The sequence below is a fragment of the Gavialis gangeticus genome, unplaced genomic scaffold (assembly GCF_001723915.1).
Source record: "Gavialis gangeticus isolate Ggan-Ray unplaced genomic scaffold, GavGan_comp1, whole genome shotgun sequence".
NCBI classification, from domain to species: domain Eukaryota; kingdom Metazoa; phylum Chordata; order Crocodylia; family Gavialidae; genus Gavialis; species Gavialis gangeticus.
This window is the reverse complement of record NW_017728994.1, coordinates 60,703,279-60,730,549: the sequence shown is the minus strand read 5'-3', so window position 1 is coordinate 60,730,549 and position 27,271 is coordinate 60,703,279. Positions and strand designations below refer to the sequence as shown.

The 27,271-nt window shown below is 39.3% G+C and overlaps 1 protein-coding gene across 1 annotated transcript in view; it reads left to right on the top strand.

The window, feature by feature from the left end:
- Positions 1-8: 8 nt before the first annotated feature.
- The window catches only part of RAB11FIP2 (RAB11 family interacting protein 2), a 43,134-nt gene continuing 15,871 nt past the window's right edge, over positions 9-27,271 (top strand). The window contains exons 1-3 of the mRNA XM_019502899.1: positions 9-472; positions 12,292-12,734; positions 13,474-13,942. Of these exons, the coding sequence (XP_019358444.1) occupies positions 123-472; positions 12,292-12,734; positions 13,474-13,942 (1,262 nt within the window). The 5' untranslated portion in view covers positions 9-122. The remainder of the gene's footprint in view (positions 473-12,291; positions 12,735-13,473; positions 13,943-27,271) is intronic.

The following is a 27,271-nucleotide window of genomic DNA, read 5'->3' as shown; positions in this document are numbered from 1 at the left end:
TAATTTGGGAGAACCCCCCCTCCCCCCTCCGGGAATGAGCAGCGGCTCCTCGTCTGCTCCGGGGCCCCGGGTTTAAAGCCCCCACCCCTTGTATTTGGTGCCCCCCCCCGCCGCCCGAGAGGATGCTGTCCGAGCAAGCCCAGCGGTGGTTCCCCACCCACGTGCAGGTCACGGTCCTGCAAGCCAAAGCCCTGAAGCCCAAAGGCAAGAACGGCACCAACGACACGTACACCATCATTCAGCTGGGCAAGGAGAAGTACTCCACCTCGGTGGCCGAGAAGACGCTGGATCCGGTGTGGAAAGAAGAGGCCTCGTTTGAGCTGCCGGGATTACTGGTGCAAGGCAGCCCCGAGAAGTACATCCTCTGCCTGGTGGTCATGCACAGGTCGCTGGTGGGGCTGGACAAGTTTTTGGGGCAGGTGGCTATCAATTTGAACGCGATCTTTGAGGACAAGCAAAGGAGGAAAACGGAGTAAGTGCCCTTTTCGTCTTGTTTGCCTGGCTTGTGTTTATCTGCCCCAAATTAAACTGCCTGTCGTGAACAGGTGCGTTACGCACTGTCCTGCCGGCGGGACCTGGGGTGCAGGCGTAGCTGCCCCGAAGTCAGCGGGGATTTTGGAGATCTCCGCCCTGTAAAAAAATGTTATTTTTAATATACCCTGTGAATGTTATATTTTTAATTTTTCTGCTCCTGAATAGTGCTGTTGTTATCAATGTGGGCTGCAAAGTTTGAACCGGGTTCGCAACTCAGATTCGTTCAAACTCCGTCATGCGTGTTGCATCGCTTTGCCTAATACGGTGTCCGTGTTGGATTCGTTCAAACTCCATCGTGTGTAGCATCACTTTGCCTAATATAACATCCGTACTGGATTCGTTCAGACTCTATCACGTGTGTCGCATCACTTTGAATAAACCTAGTATGGACATTATATTAGGCAAGCTCCATCATGCGTGTCGCATCACTTTGCCTATTATAGTGTCTGTATTGGATTTGTTCAAACAGTGTCATGTGTGTTTAAACTCCATCATGTTCAAAGTAATACAGTGTCCGTATTGACATATGTTGCAAACAGCGTGATTCTAATTTGTCCAAGCTTATTCATTTGGTCATCTTTGAACTCTTTGGTTCAAGCTTGCCATGGTAGCCTCGTACTTTTCTGATGCTCAGTGGATCTTGGGCCTTAATCTTGCTTGCTACTTTACGCTGCAGGCCCATGCAGAGAAACTGGTAGAGAAGTTTCTGCTCTAGCAGGAACTTCCATGAGTTTTGTCAAATCAAGTTGTGATTTTTTTTTTTCCCTAGCAAATTCTGAATGCCAAATGGAAATAATGGCACATTTAGGTTTATAAATAGCATTTTGTGCAGTAAGGGTGCTTAATCAAACACAGTAACGTAAAGACTGATCAACACTCAGATCTTTGTTTTGTAATTCTAATTTAAATTGTGTTGTTGGGGCTTTGTGCCTTTTTTTTTTCCTTTTTTACTAATTAACTGTTATGGCCCCTAACGTGACCATAGTTACATTGGCATAAAGGTACAAGCATAGGTTATTCCTGTGCATTGATGTTAAAAACGTGTATACATATAAAGAGCTTTATAGCGGAGTAGCTGTTTGCATTGGAGTTGTATTGTTTTAACGGTATTGGCCCCAAACACAATGTAGTTAAAGCTCTAAGTCACTGGTTTAAACATTTTTAGGGTAGAGGAACCCCTTGTTCGACTCAAGGCACCCCTCCATAACTTCTGAATTGAGCAGTATCCCATTTCAAAACCTGGTCAGATGGGGACCAACCTGAGCCTGCACTTACCTTCTCACACCTGCTTTTCTCCTTGCGGCATCCATCAAAAGATCTTGCTGCACCCCAAGGTGCCCTGGCACCCTGGTTGAAAATTACTGCTTTAAGTTAAGGATATGGTTTTGAAACTCTGGGCCTGCTTGCATGCTTTCTACTCCAATGAAGTAGTGGTAGGAGCGTGTGCTGGGTTGGCATGGGTGCTAAGGTGCACCGTTGACAGCCCAGAGGTCTCAAGTTTGAGGCTGCTCGCAGCATGGCCTGTCTGATGCCAATGAATCTCAGTTTTGCTAAATACCTTGTCACAAGGGCACAGGAAAGGAAATTTGCAGAAGCGAGGTGTAGCTTTATAAGTTGACTATAGTATTTTTTTTTTTTTAACATAAACTATATATTACGAAAATTGTTCCTTGTCTCGACTGTCTTGACTTCCAAGGTTGTACAAACTGAGGTAATTAACAGGGTTTTTATGATAACTAAATTAATCTTTAGGTGTTTTTTTCTGTTTCCTTTTTGAATATTTGTGGCTGTCACAAGTTTCCATATCCCCTATATCTTAATGCTCTTACTGTCAAAGTCTGATGGAGAGACCCTTATACTGCATTTCATAGCACGTGAGTGGCCTGCTGCAGTCCTGCAGTCTCATTGAAGTCAGAGCAGTTCCACAAGAGTACCAGAGTCCACTGCCATTTACCCATTTTAAGACTGGGTCTATGGAGTAAATTATTGCCGCATTTTCAAAGTCACTTAGGTACCTAGGAGGCTTAGCTTTTTAAAAATCACTGAGACTTTGGCTTTTAGGTGCCCAAGGGCCAGATAGACTCCTAGGTGTATTTTTCAGTAGCCCCTAGGCATCTAATTTCCATTTGAAATCCGTGGGAAAAGGGACTTAGGTGTTTTTGAAAATCTCACTGTATACCTCTCTGCATCTTCAGGTGTTCTAACTGCATTGAAACATCTGGTAATAAACCATTTTTTGGAATAAGACTTATGCTTCCAATGAACATATGTGCTTTTGAACATTTTACTTTGAATGTGTGTATACATGTTAATGCTGTTTCCTGTTACTCCTGATTTGGAAATCCATGCATGTTTCAAAGAGGACAAATCTGTGCGTGTGTGTGCGTGTGTGTGTGTGTGTAATATGAATTTAGGCTTTCAAATAAAATGAGCTTTGTTTACATTCTTTTCTTTCTTGACTTTCCTTTTATTAAATACCTATCTTCATATAACTTTGTAATTGCCACTTGACATAGGTGTGGTATTTTCAGACATGAACTTCAATTCCAGTTATGCCAGTGGGAACCAAAGCTGCCTAGTGTCTCTATATCAGGTCCATTGTTCTTAGCTGCGTAGAATTCTCATACCTAAATGCTATTTTCTTTGTTTCAGAAATACTAATCTGTTTTATTAAACAATGTTTCTGCTTTCAAATATGTTCAACAGGCTTGTGGTATTATTACATCCAGAGTGATTTTTCTTGTGTTGATGTAACCTTAACATTTCTTGCTTTGTTTGGGGATAAATGAGATCCAGTTATTTGATGAAGTGTCTATTGGTAATATTTCTACTTTTTAATATATTTAATAGCTTCCTCTTTCCAACACAGCTGTACATATGGTGCTGCAACAGACAGACTCAAGAGTCACTAGAGTATTACAAAAAAGATATTTAATATTCTGCACAATGCTGAACCTTGTCAGCAATTCCCCAGTGCTTTTTAGAAAATAGGTATGAGAAGTGAAGGCTACCAGCTGATTTTTGAATTCCTAGGAAAACGGCAGGGTATGTGACATGCAGGTCCTAGTTTATTAGACAGAAGTATGTTTACAGATTCTCTTCAGCATCAAAAACACATTATGATAGGAAAAATGGGCTTTTTTCATTAAGGATTTTTTTTTTATGTGCTGCTTGTGACACCTTAGGAAAAACATGCAAGTTTTTCAAAATACTCTAAGCAATAAAGTTTTCAAGCAGAGGCATGGCGATAGGGCTTGTGTATCATTCTGGCTCTAGACTTAAGAAAATAAAGCAACATAATTTGATGGAAAAAATCTTACATAATATCACACAGTGAAAAATCATCAGTTGCAGAAAGAAAGAGAAAATACAAACTCATAAAAGTGTTAGTTATAGGAGTGGCTGGATCCAAATGTGACTCAGTCACTTTCCAACTTTATTTCAGACACCTCAGCCAATGCACCTGCAGTACTGTTATTTTAGCACTTCCTTGGTAAGAGAGTGCCAGTCGTGTCGTGGCAGCGTGATGATTTGTTTATTTGTCCGTTGGGACCTCTAATATGGTCATCAACTCCTTTTACGTGTTCATTTTGAAACCACATCTCCACGGGTGAAAACCTAGAATATTGATCCACTGCATTGTCCAGGTGTCATATGCTAAGCTGTTGCTTTTATATTTTAATATTCTCACAGTATTGAAAAATGCTCAGATTTATTTAGAAGACATCTTTGGAATAGGGCTTGAAGGCCTCATTAAGATTTCTGCTATCCATATTAAAGGAGCTATTTTAGCAACTAGTAATTTTGTTTCTTTTTTCCATAGGTATATACAATAAAATTTTAAAGCCAGGTATAAGTTCTTATCCATGCTTCTGTTTATCTATAGGTCACTACTGCCCAAAAGCTTTTGGCACCCAACAAAGCATGACATAAATGCCGATAATTTGATGTTGCCATATTTTTGCACAGTAGTAACTTTTAAAAATGTTTGCATTTAGTTCTTATTCTTGTGTGCTGAATCAATAGAGCTGTCTAAGAATGAATTTTGACTCAGTTTTGCTCTCGATGTTACTTGTTCCGTTAGCAGGTTCTTCTTTCTTGTCGCCGTCTACGTCCATGCCACTTATTACCAATTCCTTTACTGCTTTTCCTGGAGAATGAATTTATTACACAGTTATACTTCAAAATGCAACTTTTACCTGAATTGTTATAACTTGGGCTTCTTTGTTTCTCACTGCAGTTTTCAGGTTGATTGATGCTTTATTTCCTTTTTGTGACCTAACCAGCAACAAATCTTTGCTTGACACTATTGAAAAAAATTATTTAGATTCATAGTTTTAAAAAAGTGTGTATCCCAAGCCTGTGCCATTGATATAAAATAGTCAGAGAAGAGATTCACTGATAGATTTTGCTTATTCCAAACCAATAGAGTATTTAAAGATGAAGTCAAACCCAGTCAGTATATTCTGTTGTGCAAATGATTGTCATTTTATTACGTGTCCTCAGTAGCCTTTGTAAAAGTTCTTGCAGTGGAATCTAATTCTTTTATCGACAGATGAAGGCTATTTCAAACCGGTGGCTCTCCCAAGGTTAATAACTTCTTTTGGTGAATGTCCCTTTAAACAGACACCTTACTTTTATTCTGGGGGGGGGTCTTAGGCTATGGGGTCTTGACTGTAGTTGTGTCTGCATGACATGGGAAAGAGGCAATTTCTGAAAGAGGTATCTTCCAAAAGCAACCTTAAATTCGACCCTGAAACTAATTACCAGTGCATATCACTGTGAATGGTTGCCCTGCGCTTCCTGTTCAGCATCTCAGAATTTTTTTGTGGTTGGTGCCTTTTCTGTTTTTAAAAAGTGAAAAAAATAAAACAACAATTTTTACCAAGTTTAACCCCTTTGACATTACATAACACTTTGGCTGCAAGACATAACAATCATAATATTGTGGTGGGGTGAAGACTGGGGAGGCGGGGGCCAGACCTTCATAGAAGCAATAACTTTGATCGTCCAATGATATCCCCAGAATGAAAACTTCAACAATGAATGGGAACATATTCTCTTTTTAGGGGAAGCAAAGGTAATTCCTGCCACAGCTGTAGATTCTCAATCCTCACATTTATAACCAGAGTTATCTGTATTGGACTCTATCCAAGCTTCAATTTCAGTGACACGTTAGGGGCTGGTGTGCATAGAAATTCAACCTGCAATGATTACGTTGGTCTCTGTTTGCACTTTTAGTTATTTTAGTTCTACAGCAAGTCTACTTGTGCAGTCTTGAACCAAAATAAGTAATAGTGTAAATTAAGGGCAAATCAGGTTTTCAAGTTCTGGTTGGTGTTAAATCCAGAGTCAAACATTCTGGTTTGTCTCTATTAATATGGATTTTGTAATGGTGCGATACTGCTGTTGTACAATTTATTTTTAAATTCTACATAGTAGTATTCCACACATTGAATTTGCATCCAGAAATAATGGCATTCATTTCTCAAAATGTCATCATACATCTAATTTTAATAATTAATCCATTTTCCCTTCTGTTTTATATACTTAGTGATGTACAGCACTCTCCTTTTTTGTCCTCAGTGTATACTTATAAAAGTGGTCTAACACAGTGGTACATGTTTTGTTTGTTTTAAATGTCTAGATTATTAAGTAGAATCAAAAGCTTTGGAACCGGAGGGACTGCAGTTATTGTATTTTGGTGTTAAGCTCACTTTTGAAAATCAGCTTGCTTATTTAAAATCAAAATCAGGATTCATGCACCTGATTTTAGACTCCAGTTTTTAAACTCCTTTAAATTTTGTCCTTAAAAACACAGTAAAATGAATTGAAATCGTTAACTGTTTCACTGGTAGAGAGGAGGTAGAGAGAGGTTTTACGAAGTAGTGTGCTCACGGGACAAACCTCCCCACTCCTATTCAGGTTTGGTAGCAACAAGAAACTGATACAGAAGACCAAATTTCACTTTCAGCCACATGGTGAACATCCTGGTCAACAAGGTCGGACTCAGTCCATCTTTAGTAGAAATGCTCTCATTGCCTCTTCTGGGAATGGTATTAGCCTTGATGTGTAACCAAATTTCCACAGGGATTTCGTCCACCCATAGCTTTATTCAAATAGTGAACAGAGTATTTTCAGTTAAACTCCTTCCACCGGAGAACAGGACTCATTGTTGGAACTAAACAGTCCCGTGGCTTGGAAGAGAGAGATAAAGACGGAAGGAAGCACAGAGGCAGAAATGTGACCTGCCACCATGAGCAGAATAGAGATAAAGTCTAGCAAAAGAGGTTGTGTGCGAGGGAATTAGAATCGAGCACGCAAAATGAGTTGGAAAACACAACAAAATTAGAGAAATGTGCAGTCAAAGAAAGGAGAGCGAGAGAGAGAGGAGCCGTTTGAGAATCCTGTTGAAAGCACAAATGCACTGGTAGATCCTTGATGCATTGGGTTAAGGTTTGAATTGCTGTTTCACCATTTTTGCATTTTGTACATAAATTAATGAGCTGGTTGCTGGAATGTACATTAGAGAAATAACTGATACCTTTCAAATGGTCAGAAACTCAAGGGGAAAATCTTGAGAAATGTATATGAAAAGATAACAAGGACTGTTCTGATGGAGGTATGAAAGGAAAGGAACAAGAGGGGAAAAATAGGAGAAGGAAGGAAAGGACATCTCTCTCCAAAGAATGCAGGGAGTTTTGGATTGGATTTAGAAGGCGAGGGGTCTGCCTTTGAAGTTGAGAAAACTTGCCAGGCTTCATGTTAAATCTATTTTTAAAAAGAATGTAATATAATTATTAAATAGAAGGGCAACTGCTCTCATAAAAATGCCCCTTTTGTTTATGGAGATTATTGGCTCTTTTCCTACCTTGTGTAAGCTTTCTATGGAGTCAGTTCATGGCAGTCTGACAATTGCAACATATACTGTGGTTAGAAGTGCTGTAAACAAAACCAAAACAACAAGTTTAATAGTGTTTCATAATACATTATAATTTAAACATTTGCAGTAGGGTAATGGAATTTAGTATTTGAAGATCAGAATAGTGTTTTCAAAAAGCAGCGTTCTTTATTTTCTAACTCTTTCTCTTGGATACAATGCAGTTTTTCTGCTCCTTCCCCTTTTATGCTACAGGAACAGGATCTAATGAGAAACATTCATAGTCTCAGTATTATTGCTTGTTCACATTCAGCTCCTCACAAGACTTATTACTTTACATTGACTCTCATCATTGTAAAAATTATATATTTCACTCTGAATAAAAAAAAATACCAGTTGAGTTTACTTCTTATATTCTCTTGTTTGAGCTAGAGCATATGGAAGTTTCATTATAACTAAAACGTAATATCCAGTCTCTAAGGTAACCAAAATAGCTTTGTAATGACTATAAAAGTTAAATGTGTATGTGTGGGGGTTTAATACTAAGAAAGGTCTGATCTTGCAGTTATTACTCGGGCAAAAATTCCATTGAAGTTAATGGACATTTTGCTTGAGCAAAGTGTGCAGGTTCAGGCTCCACTGGCTTGAACACTGACATAGACCTCAGGGGTGGAGGAGCAAACTCAGGTAAGCATCAGTTGTTTTGCAAGGGTGAGAGGTGTTTTGGTTTGTTTTTCCAACTAAACTGGTTTCTGGCGAGTTCTTCAGGGCTCCTGTACACGTGTGTGGAGCCTGCTCCGGAAATCCAGCACATCGGCGCGGACTCGATTAATCTGCAAACTGTTTAATCACGTCTGCTGGAGCATGGAAATAGACGTGCTCCAGCGGCCTTCTGCGTCACGCGCATCAGCGTCCCTGCACTGAAAAACCAGCAGCAGGGTGCTTTAAAATAAAACACACTCGATGAGCTTTAGTTCAAATACCCCGCTGCCACTTTTTTGGCACGGGGACACTGATACACGTGAGGCGTGGGCACTTTTAATTAGCGCGGCTTGCTAATTAAGGCGCCTGGCGCAGCGTCCCAAGCCACATGTGAAAATGCCTTCAGTGTCTATTCTGAGTACAGGCTATGCAGGCTCTGAAAGCAAGTTGTGAACATGCTTCAATGAAAGTCTCTCCTTCAGGTTTAATGAATGTCAAATTAGTTTGCTCTGTGTATGCTATTAGCAGGTAACTGCTGATAGTGATACAGATTAGTTGTTAACTCATGATAAAAATGTCAATAGTTGGGTTACCTTAAACTATAAAAAGAAAAGGGCAGGTCTGTAGAAGTACACCAACATTTCTGTTTTTACAAGGCATTTATTGCTGCTGTTACAAAACAAGTTAATGAGCATCTAATATCAATTTAAATTTTTAAAAAATGACATTCTTTTAATCCCTCAGTTTAAATGTAATAACATTTTAAAATCCCTTTCCAGGAATTTTGTCAGAGATAATAGTCTTCCCGTTTGAATTCTACTGGGACATTAGATTTTCCTCACTGTTAGGACTATTAAACTAAAACGTGGAAAACCCAGCTCTACTTCAGGAATGTAGGACACCTCTTTCCCCTTTAGAGGGACCATAATCCCATACTAAATTTGGGGCATCTGTGCAAATTTTGGGGAATGGCTATCTCATCTTCAGCTTGCATTTGTTACAGAAGTAGGATTTTCTTTCATTTATAATGTATAACTTAAGTTTATGGGAAAATGACCTTTTCCCCCTCCAAAAAAACATCAATAGCTGTTCTGGGGGGAAAAATGCAATGTACTGGGGGTGAGTTTCCTTTTAAAAATGACCTGTAAATGGTGAGTTGAATTGATTCCTTCTTTTGCTGATTAGTAGAGTGCTGGACAGTTTGTTTTTTTTTAATTGGGTTGTTTATACTAATACTTGCTTATCCTGACTTTTCCTAACGGTTGTGGATAAACTAGTGGGTTAGTGACATCACAGATATTCAGGGAGCAAACTTTGATTAATTGAAAGGCGAATTGTTGCTTTACTTCAGATGGTTAATATCACCCCTTTTTACTTTTAACAGAAACGTAGATAAAATGTAAACCGAACAGGAGAAAAGCTGTTCTGTTAAAGATTTAATTCCCTTAGCCCTTTTACTAAGGGATAAGAGACGTCTCAGTCCATTTCTCTGGGCCCTCACATGTAAACCTTCAATAAAAATAGAGACGAAAAGACTGGGTATATCTGATAGCACTAAACTGTATAAAACCTTATGGCCCTTTATACATCACAAAGAAGCAAAAAGCCATAATTCCTTCTTTCCCTTTTATTTTTTCTTTTAGCAGGTAACTTTTAGAGGTATTTCTTAACTTAGAAGTCATATTTCTACCTGAAAGCTTTATTTACCTGTTGCTTAAAAAAAAAAAAGAGAGAGGGGGTAGGGAATAAAGGAAACGGAGAACTGGTTTCCTCTTTTTTTAGGCTGTTTGCTCTGTGTCTTTGACAGTACTGTGTGCATAATCAGTTCTCATCTGTGTTGATCGTAGAAGAATAAGGCTGGAAAGGACTTCAGGATGTCATTGAGTTCAACCCCCTGGTCAAAGCAGGATTATCCCTGATAGAGCTATGCTAGTCAAATATTTAGTCCATAGTCCATCTGACTTCTTGGTACCCTGTTCTAAAAAGGTTTTGTTTTGTGGGAGCGTGTTAGTGTTTTTCTCCTGATTCTCCATGAGTGCATGGTGAGCCTCCTGGCAGTTCACAATAATAGAGATGAATGTTGCTAGCTTATCTAAGCAATAGGCTGCTTACAGATGATAAAAAAAAAAAAAATTTAAAAAGAGCTTTACCAGAAGAAGCAGCACGTTACTTTGACTTGGTTCTTCAGTGTTGGTATAGATCAGACACTTAAGAGGGGCTTTTTGGTGCTTTTATATAAATCTATTTGATAAAAGTACCAAACAAGCCTCACTAAAGCCACCCAATCTATACAGACATTGAGCGAGCCCGGTCCAACTAATGTGCTGCCTCTTCTGGGCATGTGCTGGGCTTGGTGAGGGAGCACGCAGAGTTTAAAATGAGTGCCTTTTATTTTTATTTTTGTTAAACTATATATAGCTGCTTGCAGATGTTAATTCAGGGCTGTCCCATTGTCAGAGGATGGCAGGCTGCTCACACTACGCATGTAGCAAGTAGGAGGCAACTGTGCTGCCTGCAGGCAGGTGGGGGTGGGATTTATAGCCCATGTAGCATGTAGATCTGGGGTCTGCTGGCCACATGACATGTGGCCTCCTGCTACCATCCTGAAGTTGAACAGCCCTTATTTAATTCTCTCAGGTTCATCGTGGAAATGGATTTTATGTTGCAGGAATCATGGGGTAGCATCTCTTGCAAGTCAACTGCAAGGACCATGGGTGACTGGTGTCACCTGAGTCTGGGGGGGCACCAGTGGGGTATGACAGGGGGACGGGGGTCAGCCAGCCGGCAACCAGAGCAACCAGTAGAGCCAATTTCAGGGGGGACACTCTGTGCCCCCCTACCAGCCGAAGCCCCCGTACCCTCTCCGACGCATCACATCGCCTATGGCAAAAGCCAAGAATGGGGGAACAGCCAGATGATTTTCTTCTCTTCCTTAGACCCCTTCCGAATACAGGAGGACAGTTGTTTTACTGAATCTAGTCCCAGCTCAGCAAGTGTGTGGGGCTCCGTACACTCCTTTTATACTTCTCAGTTGGCTTGATGAAGCAGTGGGGATTAGAGGAAATCTCAGACCTTCCACAGGGTAGGAGAAGAAGGGTAAAGAGGTAGGAACATCCTCATGCCGGTGATAGTCTACCCAGAACCCTGCTCAAACCAGGAGAAAGTAGCATTTGAAGGTTGAGATACTCATCTTCACTGATCACTGCATACAGGTGGAGTTAGACTTGAAACATAAAGGGAGTTTTTACTCCAAAGTCTTCCATGGGACTAGGGAATACAACCAGAGAGCAATAAGGTGCATGTAAAAAGCCAGAGAAACTTGATGAGGAAGCACCACTGGGCTGGTGTATGACAGGAGGTGATATTTTTTTCCCCTGTTCCTGGAACAAGGTAGGGCTGCATCACAAATCCAAAGCCAGGCAAAAAAGGTGGACTATGTTTATAGTTTTACTGGTGACCCTTTAGAAAAAGGATTAAGGCCTTTGATATGGAGGCGCATCTATTTGGACCCATTTATGCTCATGCAGTGACCATGAAAGTTACTGGATTTGCACTTGTATAACTGACAGAATGCTTGGCAGGCAAACAGAAAGGCCTTCAAAGACCGTCCACAAGCACTTCTTTACTAGTGCATCCATATAAACCTCATCAGAGGGATTCAAAAGGAAACGTATTTACTGGCATAAAAACTTAAGCAAAACCAAAAAAAGGAAATGGTATTAGGTCAGCTACTTGGCATGCAATATGTACTCAGGTAATGTATTATTTACACACAAAGCCATTTAGAAAAAAACAGTGTTCTTTTAAGAGGCAAAATAAATTTTATTTGTTGCTTTAATTAATTTTGGATACCAAGTTTAGCTTTATAAGCAGGAGCAGCACGGTTTACTTCAGTCAAATTCAGTACATTTCCATCAATTCTGACCTCTGGTCCTTGAAATGTGAGAGTAGTTAAAAGTATTTTTTTTTTTAAGTTTTTCCCTTCCCAGACCTTATATTGAAAAGGAAGGTTTGTCAGTTGACATCTTAAGTATACAATAAACCTTATATTTTATTTATGGAATTTCTGGTTTCCATATTACCTATGTTCAGTTTTGAGTAATGGGATTAACTGAACTGTAAAAAATGTGTAGTTTAATGAAACACAATATAACATATTTTCTTTTTCCTTTAAGGTGGTTTAGCCTAGAATCCAAACAAGGCAAAAGGACTAAAGACAGAGGAGAAATAAAAGTCAGTATTCAGTTTATGAGGAATAATATGACAGCAAGCATGTTTGACCTGTCGATGAAAGATAAAACAAAATCCCCTTTTGCTAAACTAAAGGACAAAATGAAGGGTCGAAAAAGTGACGGGACGTTTTCGGACACATCTTCTGCAATCGTTCCAAGTACTCACACACATGATGCAAACATTGAAGCATCCAGTAGTGAAATGCAAATGAAATCAAAACCAAAAAAACCTTTCCTTTTGGGACCTCAGCGACTCTCTTCAGCTCATTCGATGTCTGATTTAACTGGGTCTCATGCGTCTTCAGAAAAATTGAAATCCAGTGCAATTGGTCACACTCAACTTTTCCGACGTCAGCTAGAATCCTTTAGTTCTGTTGATGAAACAGGTAAGTAAAGCCTGCTTTTCCTAATTGTGGCCGCTGTAATTGCAGCTTAATTGCTATTGATGTGTGAGAACTTTTAAGAATTTGTTGTTTTTAGCACGTTTTAACCTGAAAACCAAAAAGTTAAGTATGAATTTTCTTAAAAATCTTGCCTTTTCATTTTGATCAGCAGGTGATCCCTATTTCTTGTTCAGGCTGTTGCCAAGAAACAAGGGATATTCTGCACCTGTCACACTTTACGATTATTTTTCATCATCCATTTTTTTCCAACATGCTGGTAATAAAACACTACGTTTTATGTTGCAAAAAGTATGTGAGTAATTTTACCTCTCAGAAATTTTTCAGAAAAAACAAACTTAATCATGTTTCATTTTTAGAAAATTAAAAATTGGATAAACCTGAGATAAGTGAAGATTTGAAAAGCCTTTAAGTTGTTCAAAGTTTTCTTGTCTACCAATACATTTTTTTGTCATTTTTCTAAAACTCCACTTTCTTTGTGAAACCTAATTTTCTTACAAAGTTTGTTTTATTGTGGTGCCTGTATATATTTGAAAAGTTTCGTAACCAGAAATTTCAGACCACAGCTCTTTTGCATTTTTTAAATCAGTAAATTATTCAACCTCACAACTTTTGAAAGAAATCCAGCTAATTCTAAATCTGAACTCATATGAGCTCTCCACCTGTCATGAAGTATGATGATAATGTCTTATTGATTATATACTAACAGCAAAATTGTTTGCAGGAAGTATAAAATCTCCACATAGGAGGACATTGAGTGCTGATACTTCTAAAATGAACCAGGATGACAGCACAGGTGGCGAAAGAGAATCAGCTTTTGAAGCACAAAATGATCCATTTACAAACGTGAGTGCTTCATTACCCCAAAAGTTTGCTACTCTGCCAAGACAAAAAAATCCATTTGAAGAAACTCCTTCATCATGGGATCAGAACATAAATCTGTTTTCTAAACCTGTTGAAATCAAAAAAGAAACCAGAAAAGAGAAAAAGGAGAAAGTTAGTCTTTTTGAAAGAGTGACTGGTAAAAAAGATAGCAGGAGGTCGGATAAACTTAGCAATGGGGGATCAGAAAGTTCTACTGACTTGAAATCACCTAGTGCATTTGGTGAAATTCATCAGGAGAGTTTTAATTACGATTCAACTAATCCGTTTACAGCAAACTTCAAGCCTACAAGCGTGTTGCCATCATCTAGGTAGGTTTTACTTTATTTGGATCTGATATGTTGAGCATCTTACGTGAATGACAACATGAAGTGTTCATGAATATCATCTTTTTGCCTTATATATGTTTATACCATTGCTTACCTGTTTGTAAGTAAAATATGAACTTTATATATAAATTTGATGTCTTCTCTTTCCAGTAAAATGTAAACGGAACAGAAGAAAAGCTGTTCTGTTAAAGATTTAATTCCCTTAGCCCTTTTACTAAGGGATAAGAGACTTCTCAGTCCATTTCTCTGGGCCCTCACATATAAACCTTCAATAAAAATAGAGAAGAAAAGACTGGGTATATCTGATATCACTAAACTGTATAAAACCTTATGGCCCTTTATACATCACAAAGAAGCAAAAAGCCATAATTCCTCCTTTCCCTCTTATTTTTTCTTTTAACAAGTAACTTTTAGAGGTATTTCTTAACTTAAAAGTCATATTTCTATCTGAAAGCTTTATTTACCTGTTGCTTAAAAAAAAAAGAAAGAGAGGGTGGGGAATAAAGATCGTTTTGAAGTTACAAATATATCAGTAATATACTGTGAAAACCTTTTAGTGCTTGGATTTCTAAAGATATTCTGCATGTGTTATCATGGATTGTTCCCAACAGTCTTGACCTTAGCTGGATGCTGGTTTACTACTGAGTTTTGGAGAGCGCTCACTTTTAAAAAGTCACTTTCAAATTATTGTAACATTCAGATACATCTACATGGGTAATTTGGGAAAGTTAAGATATATCAATGAATAACATGGAGAAATATGCTTAAGTTAGTTTGTTAGTCTCCCAAGGGGACTCCCATTCACCAGGGGCAGAGAAGCCTTAAAGCAGAGGATCCAACTCCCAGGCCGCGACCCAGTATCAGACTACGAAGGGTTGGCTGCCGGTCCACAGGAGGGTTGACTGCCGGACGTCCAGAACTGACTGGCATATTGCGGACCAGCAGCCAACCCTTTTTTATACTGAGTATAAAAAGGTCCGCAGTATGCCAGTCACTTCCAGTATGCAGTATGCTGGTCCGCAGTTTGCCGGTCCATGGTTACTTCTGGCCCATGGTTTGCCAGTCTGCGGTCTAAAAAGGTTGGGAACCACTACCTTTGTTTGTAATAACATAATTCATAGCAAGCTCTCTCTTCTTAGAAAATTATTTTCTCCTCAAAGGGAGCATCTGCAGGAGATTTAATTCTCCATAAGTTATGCATACTGTTTTCCTACCTTTCCTGATTTGCTGTAACTTTTTTGAGAGTGCTGTAACCACTATAATCAAGTCATGAGTAGTAAAGCAGCTGTTTCCTATGCCAGTGCTGTCTAACTTCTAAGTCCTCCAGGTGCTGCCTTCATCACGGGCTGCACCAGTCTAGCCACAGGCCACATAGTCATGGGGACACTTGCCCCCTTGCACAGTGTGGTCATGCAAGCACAGTCGGTTCCCACCATGACTCCAACAGACGCCCTTTTGGACACCCTTCCCACTGCTTCGTAGACTGCTGCTCCCTACCCCTCGGTTGCACCACCCAGGCATGATCCGCCACACATGGCCCTGTACTTGCCCTCAGTTCCCTGTGCCTCTTGCTGCATTGTCCTGTCCTGCCCCTTGGGCCAGAGGCAGGAAGCAGAAGCCAGAATAGGGTGGGGGGCCCAGACACTTCAGCTGCTGTTGCAAGCTAGAGCGAGGGTGAGGATCAGCAGCCAAGCAGAAGTCCAGGAGCCACAACTTATCTCCTTGTGGGTTGCAGATGAACCATGGGCCACCGGTTTGAAACCCCTGTCCTATGCTCAGCAAGTTGGACTGGTTTTAAAGCAGCCAGTGGGAAATCTTGATGTCACGCATTTCTTTTATGTTTTGGATTTGTACTTTTTAATTATTTTCTTCAATAAAAATTGTTTCTCCTTGTTTGGTATAAATTAGTTCTATTTTTTGCATACCAGGAGGATGAACTGTATATAGGTACCTGGCTGTATGTAATTGTATGTCTAAAATGATATGTATAGTGTATCCTTCCCTTGAGAAAAGTGTGTGTGGATGTATTATATCAACCAGAGAAAGAATATGTGCATATATTTTATATATTATATGCATGTGTATATGTATGATTTTATGTATTTATATTAATCTGTCATTAAAATGTAACTGCTTATTTAAGCAGTTATATAGTTTGACCTCCATTTATACAGTTTTGACATTTTGCATGGAAAAGGCTAGACAACAGTTTAGAATATGGTCTTACGTGTAAAATACGATCAGTTATGTCTCCAGAAATGCATTAATCTTGGAAACTGAAATATAAAGCAGCATTTTAAGATTTGCTGAACAAACAGTTAGTTTTAAATGCAAAACATAATCTTGATGATCTTGGTTCCTTTTTCATACATATCCAGTACGTTTAAGGAAGTTTCATATTATTTAACTGATAGATACATTTCTGTTTTATTTTAAATATGAAGTTAGTGAATAGAATTAATTTGTTGATCACCATGTCCTTTTAGATTTTAGAACTAGTAGAGTTCATTTTCTCACAGCACAATCTGATTCACAGATTAGAAGAGAAAAACAAATCTTCCCGTTTTCATTTCGTGGTGGGTTTTTGGGGTGTTTTTTTTTTGTTTCCCACCCCATTTCTGGTCATTTTACTGAATTAGTTGAAAAAACTGAAATGCTTCCACTAACTTCCACTATTTCAGTGTGTTTTTTCTCATCAAAATATCGATAATGGACTACTTGAATATTATTTATTAATCTAAATTATTTTGATAACAGTGGATACATCTAGATGTGAAATGAATGCAATGCAATAAACTGTGGAGCAATTTGCACCGGAATCATTTGCTCCCACATGCAGCATCTACACATGCACCCAAGACAGTAGCAATTTGAACGTGGTCAGAGTAGCCCCCGGCTGACTGGGCCCAATTTATGCTCCTGGTCACCATTTACACATGAGTTTCAGCATATTAAAGTACTCGGCTAAAAGACAGTACTATGCCCGACACTGCTGTCCTACAGCAGAGTTAATTAGTTTAGGGCATCGTAATACTGGTGCACATGTAGACAGTGACTCTTTACTGCAGAGTTAATTAGTCAACTCCACAGTAAACCACATGTGTTAGATGTACACAGTAAGTTAAGATACTGGCCTAGGTTGTAATAAATTAAAGTTGAATTTTGAGTAGGTTTGTTTTTTTTTAAATGGAAACTTATTGAATTTGAATAAAAATCCAATTTATATTTCAAATACCAGAATGCTGCAGGTTTTCATAAATGTTAATCTTGAATGGCAGTGGCTATAAGGCTATAGAATAATGCTTAATTTCTTCAAATTTATTGTCACAGCACATCACAGTACCTATTTAGTAGGGATTCTTTCTTATTCCACTTTTTGCCAAAAAATGCAGTCATTTTTAGAAAAAAAAAGTTTTTCATTTTTATTGCTTATATACATTTTACTAAAAAGGCTCTTGGACGACTTCATTTAAACTTTAATATGCATTCTATTATTTTTACAAAGCCAAAATATATATGTTGATCACATTTTATTGTAAGACGATTGCTATAAGGAAATATCCATCGTGTATTAGATATAAATGAGAATCTCTATTTTTACACATTCCATTCTTAGAAGCATATAAACATCTTTATAATCTCTTTGTTGACTTGTATGTTATGCATGTTTTCTTTTGAAATTAAGTCAAAATGTTACTATTTAAGTTTCCTGTTTGCATATTCTGACTGTGGAAAGTCAGAAAAATGTTCATTTTTAGAGTTGGTGATTATACTAGGGAGCTCAGATGTATACACCTGTGGACAAAATATAAATTAGGTTGAGTAAACATCATCATTATTAATATGCATGTTCATCTTTGAATTGGGATGCATACACTGAGAATTTAGATATGGAGTTGTGTTGCTTATTTGCTCATTTCCTTACTCCCCAGATTTTAAGCTCTGTATGGCAGGGACCTTTTCTCCCTTTATCAGTAAAGCAACTGGCATGCTTTTTTATTCAAATTATGAACTGCTATTATTTATGTAGAAGTCTTTTCCAGTGTAAGTTTTAGTACCTTCTGAAATATTCTGAATTTTAATTTCCCAAATAGTATTTCTCATAGCCGCTGCGTATACTATTTGCCACTCATGCAATGTAAATGGGTACCATGCTACAAAAGGAAAAATATTGTGAAAAGAGCTATTCTGATTTTGAAAGAGATGCCTCACTGTACTTCAGTGCAACCAGTTCTGAAATTAGCCAATTCAACCAGACAGATAGCACTCATTCTCCACTCTAAGCATTATTGGCTTATTTTATTTCTAAAGCAGCTTAGTGATTTAAACATCTGCCTGTTGACTGTGTTGACAGCATATCTCCAGTATACACTAATGGGGTAGAGTCTGCTTTCCAGGCATCAGAATGGCTGGCCTTAGACACCTCTAAAATTTAAAATGCTGAAAAAAACATACATCCTTTTCTAAGACCAAAGGTTTCCTGACAGTTGAAAATGGTGGCTCTGGTTTTGTTACTGGTTCTAGATCAGTGGTTCCCAGCCTATTTGCAATAGTGAGCTACACTTGCAGCTCTCAGTGTGTTTCATGGGCTGCACCCCCACAACTTCTAGTGTATCCATTTGACATGATGTCACATGGGCTGGAGCAGTGTGCTGATTGGACCACATGCAGCCTGCAGGCCATGGGTTGAGAACCACTGCTCTAGATCATCGGAAATAAGAACAATGCAATTTTTTTTTTCATCTGGATCCAATTGACTATGTAGAAGATTGGCAATGAAATTTGGGATTACGCTTTTTATGTTGACTTTTAAAAAAAAATATTTATTACTGGAGGTACCTGGGTACTGAATTTGTTGTCACAGCTTTGAGCACAGAAGCACTGTGTAGGCGTTAAAAATATAATTTGATGTTGGTGTTGAAAGTAGGCATGGCTTGCGTTGAGTGTTTGAAGGATCTTGTGACATCAGCTTGCTCTTTTGCTATGCCCATCTTCGCATTTGTTTGTTAATTTAGTTGTGATAATAAAGATTGATATCAATCTCATGTAAAATATTCAAAGAGAAAAGCTATGGCACTGTTGCTGAAATAAGTTAATGAAATCAAATAAATCAGTGATATGACAGTAAAATTTGATTTTAATTTGTTCCTGTAAATGACCATGCCCTCCCTCTTGGTTGAAATAGCAGGAATCCAACTGTCCTGCTTACATAAATTGGGAAAGGAGAATGTTTAAGATTGCTTGCAGACATTAAAAAACGCAAAAAACGGTGCTTAAGATTAAACTTGGCACATTCCCATGCCGAGCCCTGTGCATGACCAGAATAGGCCGCATGTTACTTATAACCTGGCTCTGCAGCGTCTGTAAAGATGGGGCACTTTTATCTAATAACTGGTTGAATCCACTTTAGCTAAAAGTGCCAAAAAGTCCTGCTGAAGTACCTGATCTTTACGGACGCTGCAGAGACGGGTTGAAGTAACATGCTGGCGTGTTTGTTTCGGGGTTTGTTTGTTTTTTTTAATGTCTGGAAACAGCTATAGTGTTAGTGGGAGGTAGGTAGGGCAGGGTTTGACTTAAGACTAACAGTGCTGATAATTTTTTAAGTGTTAGTGATAAACAATAATTTAGTATCTGCTAACTAATTGGAGCCCCCACTTGGAAATTAGAATTGTTTTGAGAAATTCTTCTAGTATCCAGTTCTCTCCATTGAAAAACAACATTTATGTTTCTCTTTCTTCTGTTTACCAGGCATGGAGTTATGCTTTCTAGTCCTAATATGTTTGTAGAGTGAGCAACCTCATGGAGTAACTTAAAATAGGAAAGTGCTGTGCTGAATCTGACCAACGCGCCTCTTTGTTTCAGTTTCAGTATCCTGTCTGGACATAACCAGATGCTCCAGAGGAAGCTGAAAGGCACCCCATAAGGGACAATTATAGGATAACGTGCCCATGGGGGAGTTTTTTTCTAACCCCATGCAGTTAGTGGTTGGCTTACAAGAATTTAATTTCCCCTTCTTGTTGTTCAGATTCCATATGTGGTGGTTGTTTAAGTTATTCCCTTTGCCAGAAAGCTGTGTTTTGACTTGCTTATTATCCCTGATATTACTAATGTTGAAGGATACATTCGTACTTCGTATTTTTTAGCCATGATCTATATATAGCATTTTATTAATTTGTCCAGTTTCCTGACATATACTGCTTGATGGAAAATTAAGGTTTTGGTTAATTGTGGTTTACCTTTTTGCCCGAGCCATCCCTAGGGGTGTGCATGTCAGCCTGTGCAGGGCTTGGTGGGGCGGGGTGGGTGGTGAGCGGCTGTAGCCAGCAGTGCTTGGTGGCGGTGGCAGAGCCGGTAGCGCTTGGCAGTGGCAAAGCGTGGCAGCTGCAGTGGGACTTATGCGGCCCTGAACATGGGGTCCCCCAAAGCACAGGACCTGGGGCAGTTGCCCCGATTTGCCTCTCCCCTCCCCCCTGCCAGGGACGGCTTTGCTTGTTGTACTTCTCCTTGTACCATCTTCAAATTTTAATTAATTTAGGAGGAAGCAAGGAAAGGTTTGATTTTGTTTTTATTTTCCACGCAGAAGTGATAAGGACAATGGGAAAAGGGCATTGCTTTATTCAGTGGATTTGTTTTTCTGCTTTCTGATTTTTTTTTTAAATGTGATGAGGTGTCCATGTGTCTACTCCAGTGATTTAAAACTACTAGACACTTTTCCATTGACTTGCAGTTGAGGTCAGGCCCATATTTCATCCCAATTAATTTAGGTTGCTATTTTTTTGATTAAGCAAGAAGGATATGGAGAATAACATTTTTGTAGTATACATTCATAGTACATAATTAATTATTGTCTGGATGATTTGTGGGGAAGGTAGGTTGGCCAAGAAGGTACTCATCCTATCTGTCATTATTGACGTTGTAAAACAACACGTTTAGAAAATCAGAACGTTTTCTTTTCCCCCTAACACTTAAATTGGTACAGTAACCATTCAGAAATAATGGCTTCAGTTTCATTGTTCTAGTAAGCCTAATAAGGATTAATACTGGTTGTAAAGAAATTGCTGTATATTAGCACAGAGGAATAGTCTTTGGTGCATCACAAAATACGGGATATAGAAACACCTAATACTCCAACTCTAATAAGAATTATTTTCTATAACTTTGAGCTAGTCACTTAACTTCTCTCTGCTTCAGTTTTTTTGCCTGTAAAATAAGTGTGATTCTTCCCTACCTCTTAGGAATTTGGTAAGGATTAATTAGTGTTTAATGAGGGTTTTGAAGCTGTACAATGTTATGTAAATCATAAAGATTTTTACATGTTGTATTGTTAGGCATGACTGAGAATTAGAGATATCAAAGGTAGCTTAACATTTTAAAAATACTAGGCCTGATAGTAAAAGAAAAAACACTCTTTCCATAAATGATATAATATCCAATAGTTCTAAGAGATTTGCACCATGCTGTCAATGAAGAGCTAGTAAGCATCAATATGGCCTAGTATGCTTAACTATCATTTAAACACAATGAGATTTTGTCTTAATAAAACTTAGTCCATAGCTTTAAAACATTTGCCGTATGTATAATTTTTATCACATTCAGTCTTATAATTGCTCTTATTAATTGATGTGCTTCTTGAGGTTTAATTTGTAAGGACCAGCTTTATTGCCTTTATACTGAACATATTTAAGTAAATTGATATTTGTCCTTCAAAATAAAAAGTTTTAATAAAATAACCAAACCTTTGTGCACCATTTCTCTAAAATTGTTTGGTGTTTTTTAAAAAACCAAAACAAAACACTATGGTAGGCTAATAAACTGATGTGAAAATTTCTCAATTTACACCACTTGACAGGTGCTAAAAGAAAAGCATCTTTAATTTTAATGTGTTGTTAGGTCCTCTTTAGAGAGATTGTACAAGTTATTAACAAGGTCCTCTGAGACAGGAGACGGGTAATTAACAAGACCTACAGAAAGAGAGTTTAGGTAATTAATGAGCTCTTAGGCACTGGACACAGGGTAACAAATAGTCCAATACTTAAAGCTGACAGGTTGTTACTAGTATGATCAAATGCCAGATTGAGAAAAGTGAATTGATAGGTGTCTGTGAGCTTTCTAAGAAGCACTGTTTTGTTCTAAAAATATAACTCTTCAGATTACATTCCCATGACAGAGCAGTAATGATATTAGTAACTCGTTGCTGTTACCATAGCTGTTTTGTTGGAGAAGTTTCAGTAGATAGAAATTTTGTAAGATAATCAGAAATGGGTTTAATCCTCCCATAGGAAAGTGACTGTCTAAGGAAGTATGAGGGAAATTGCGGTACTACTCTGTGACATGCAAACAGTTGGTTGCACCAATGAATTTACTCACTATGACCGTTTCTGGAAGATTTGAGCAGACGTAAGTTGAGTTAACTGAGTAAAGTGTTGTGTTGTATTGAGTAAAATTACGAACGTCAAACCTCTTAGAGAAAATAAGAGTTTGATTATGTGTTGTTTACACACTTAACCTCTGGTGTGTTGTAAAAATAATTTTGTATACCGTGTTTTAAAGAAAAGTAGAGGCGAATACAGAAATGTGGGAAGGCAGGGGGAAGCTTCCAAACCTTTGTAGAACATGTATATGTGTATAGTTGCACCAGCCTGTTGGGCAACTCAAGTATACTAAAAATATTTGACAATGACAACATTTTAAGAGGAAAAACTACCATCAGTTTTGTGGAGGTGATTGACATGGAATGGGCACACGGCTTGTGTTGGATGGAAGTGTATCCATTATTTCTGTAGTGGTTCCAGAAAAATAAATAGTGCAGATGGTGCCTGTAGTGTAGATGTTGCAGCTGTACTAACTTTATATAAATTTTTATACTTTTACAGTACATAATATGACATTCTTACTTGCATTCAGGGAAGATATTTACATAATATCAGTGGACATTCTAATCTATTTTAATATATTATTTTATAACAAATAAAAGTAAGACCTACTTTGTTTCTTTTCTATAATCTATATTGACAGCCTATCATGTCTTTTAAATGTTCTTCAAACACTTAAAAATTGCAGCTCAAGGAAAAATAAATAAGGCTTCTATTTAACAGTCTTTCTGTTTTGCTTATCTATTTTGTTTTGTCTGTGTTCCCAAATCTGATGATGATTGTCTTAACAGTGTATCTCAGCAGTTCTCCATACTCATCATACTTAACAGTGGCAGCACTGGCTGCCCCTGTGGTGTCAGGTATTACTAAAAATAAATAGTGACGACTTCCTCTTTCACAATTTAATGCAAATATTTTTAATGCCTGCAATACTATTAATTTGGTTTGTTCCTGTTTTCCCTTAGCTTTGGCGTTATTGCGTTGCCACCAAACATTTTTATTGTCTATTTTATTTTCAGTCTGCTAAGCATTAACTTTTATGAGAACATTTGAGTCAGATGCACAAAAATACTAGAATATTGAGCACATCATTGTGTTCAGATGACAGCAGTTGAGGACAAAGGGCAGCATATATTCAGTATACTGTTAGGCTTTAATATTTCATTAACATTTGCACGTGTGAATGTCACTTATGCTTTGGCAATATTGCCCTTGAGTATCAAGCACTAGGAGCTCCTGTACAGCAATGAGTTCCTTGTGCCTAAACCCCTGCATTTCTACAGAGCTCATTGCAGAACTGGAGCAAAGGACTGCAATGCTATTTATTCCTTTTAAGCAGATGTAGTGTAATTTTTCAGTGCTTTCCTTTCTATATGTTCTCTAACTCTCTCACCCTGTCCCCTCTCCTTTTCCCTATCCCTTATATTAAAATTCCTTTATCCCTTTCTGTTTTGTGTCCCTGCTCTTTGCAAGGCCTTCTAATTCTTCCTGAGAAAACAGGGCAATCAGCTAGTTACCTCAGGTGTCTGTACTAGCTGTTTGAAGAAAGTCTCCTGCTGCTTTAGTGAAAGCTTCCTGATCCCAGGCCCCCTGATACCCACTGAGAGGGCAATAAAGCAGGGCACAGGCCATCCAGGAAATTTTTGGAGAGTCTTGGGGACATCTTCCTGATGGAAGAGACCAACCAGAGGCCATGTTCTTTTTGACCTCCTGCTCATAAACAGGGAAGAATTGGTGGGGAATATAGTAGTGGATAGGAACTTGGGCAGCAATAAAATGATTGAGTTCAGGATCTTGAGGAAAAGAAGGAAGGAGAGCATTAGAGTAAGGACCCTGGACTTCATAAAAGCAGACTTAGACTCCCTTGGGGAACTCATGGGCCCCGTGGGATTCCCTGGAAGCCAGTCTGGTGGGGGAAGGAGTCTAGGACAGCTAGTTGTATTTCAGAGAAACCTTGCTGATGACAAAGGAATGAACCATCCCAACACCCAGGAAGACTAGCAAGTATGACAGAAGACCCGCTTGTCTTAGCAGGGAACTCTTCAATGCACTAAAACATAAAAAAGGAAGCTTACAATAAGTGGAAACTTGAACACACAAATGTCGTGTGTAAGTGTTGACAGTGCCAGGGGCACAACTCTATGCTGCAGCTGCCACCCCCAGTGCTGCTGGGCCATTGGCGCAGAAATCTGGGGGGCACACCCCCCCTATCCCTGCCCCCACCTGTCACCTATGCTTGGACAAATGACTGGGGAGGAATATAAGAGTATTGCTCAAGCATACAGGGATGAAATTGGGAAGGCCAAAGTGCAATTGGAGTTGCTGCTAGGAAGGGATGTGAAGGGTAGCAAGAAGGTTTTCTATCAGTATGTCAGCAACAAGAGGAAAATCAGGGAAAATCTGTGTCCCATATTGAATGGGGAAGGCTACCTAGTAACAGGTGATGCTGAAAAGGCTAAAGTAGTGCCTTTTTTCCCCCTCAGTCTTCAGAGGCAAGTTCAACTCCCAGATGAATGTACTGGGCAGCACAGTTTGGGGAGAAGGTGAGCAGATGACAGTGACGAAAGAATAAGTTGGGAACTATTTAGAAAAGTTGGAAGTGTAGAAGTCCATGGGGCCAGATGTGATGCACCCAAGGGTGTTACAAATAGCAGAGTTGTTGGCCATTATCTTTGAAAACTCATGATAGGGAGAGGTCCTGGATGATTGGGAAAGGACAAATATACTGCCCATCTTTAAGAAACAGAAGAAGGAGGACCCAGAGAACTACGGACCTGGTCACTTTCACCTCAGTCCCTGGAAAGATCATGCAGCCAGGTCCTCAAGGAATCCATTTTTAAGTACTTGGAGGAGAAGAAGGTGAATAGGAACAGTCAACATGGATTCACCAAGCGCAAGTCATGCCTGACCAACCTGGTTGCCTTCTATGATGAGATGCTTGGTGCTTTGGATGTGGGGCAAGCAGTGTACATGATATACCTTGACTTTAGCAAGGCTTTTGATACCGTCTCCCACAACATTCCTGCAAGCAAGCTAAGGAAGTACAGGTTGGATGAATGGACTGTCAGGTGGCTAGAAAACTGGCTGGAATGTCAGGCTCAAAGGATAATAATCAATGGCTCGATGTCTAGATGGCAGCTGGTATCAAGTGGAGTGTCCCATGGGTCAGTGTTGGGGCCAGCTGTGTTCAGTATCTTCATCAATGATCTGGAGATGGGATGGAGTGCACCCTCACCAAATTTGAAGATGATGCCAAGCTGTGGGGAGGAGTAGATACGCTGGAGGGAAGGGTAGAATTCAGAGAGACCTTGGCAGATTGGAGAATTGGACCAAACAAAATCTCATAAAGTCCAGTAAGGACAAGTGCAAAGTCCTGGATTTAGGACAGAACAGTCCCATGCACTAGCACAGGCTGGAGGCAGCAGCTCTGCAGAAAAGGACATGGCAGTTGCAGTGGACAATAAGATGAATATTAGCCAACAGCATGCCCTTGTTGCGAAGAAGGCTAATGGCATACTGGTCTGCGTTATTAGTGTGAGTGTTGCGAGATGATGGAGGAGAGTGATTATGCCCCTCTATTCAGCACTCGTGAGGCCACATCTGGAGTACTGTGTCCAGTGTTGGGTTCCCCACTACAAAAAGGATGTGGATAGGTTGGATATTGGGTAAACCTTTCTCAGGAGGAGGGTAGTAAAGCACTGGAACAGGCTACCTAGAAAGGCTGTGGAATCTCCATCCTTGGAGGTTTTCTATGATGTACAGAAAGCACAGTATAAGGAGGCAGGAGAAATTAAAATACAAGACACAAGGGAGGAGGGAAAAGAGAGGAGAGGAGGGTCAGTGCTGGGAGAGGCAAGCAAGCAACAAACCCATAGGAACAAAGGAGTGGCAAAAGCTAATCGAGATAATTGGATAAGAATCCATAATCCCTGTTTTAAACCATACTTAATGCAGTTTGTGGATGATGTCTTGAGCGTGGCTGTCTAAGAACAGCCACCCTCTGATCAGCTGTGGTGTGTCCGGGGAGGTTAAACTGGTCTGCCACAGGCTTGCATGTCTTTGCAGTGGATGTCAAATCAGTGCGCATGTATTCTGTCATGTAGGGATTGCTCAGTCTGTCCAATGTAGCCAGCAAGGGCACTGTAAGCAGGTGATGGCATATATATGATTGGTGAAGTTGCAAGTGAATGAACCTTGGATGTTATCATCTGCGTGTTTGCAGTCCGGGGATGATGTGGTTCTGTACTGATGTTGCACAGAAGGCATTTGGACCCGTTACAAGGACTGGTGCCTTGATGAAACTGGGAGTTAGATAGCCTGTTGCTTGAAAGATGCCGTTTGAGGTCGAGGGGGCTGCCTGTAAGCCAGGACAGGTTTGCCTCTCGTAACTACGTTGAGATGATTATCTGTTTCCAAGAGGTGTTGGAGCTTATTAATGATATGCCTAAGGTGTTCAAGCTGGGGGCTGTTGATGACAACCAGAGGGACTCTGTTGCCCTTGCCCTGGGGTTGGTATTATTTTAGGTCAGAGCAGGAGCTGAACCAGGCTTTGTTTTGAGTGTCTACAGTTTGGGGGTTGTATTATAATTGTAGGAATCCCTGCTTCAGATCCATAAGGTGTGCATCCCAGTTAGTGGGATCAGATCATATATGGCTGTAATGAGTTTAGCCATAGATGATCAGCCTAATGGTGTGCTTAGGGTGCAAGTTGGTGAAGTTAGTTGTGGCAATCGTTTAGTTTCCAGTAATCGTGGTGGCAATACGGCCATTGCAAACTTTCACAGTAAGGCGTAAGGCATAAATTTGCTAAGTGAAGTATTCCAGAGATAGTTTTATGGAGGGATGAAAGTTGTTAAAGTCCTGATGAAGTTTTTCTAGAATTTTCTTTCCCATATGTCCTATATATATATATATATGTGTACACACACACACACACACA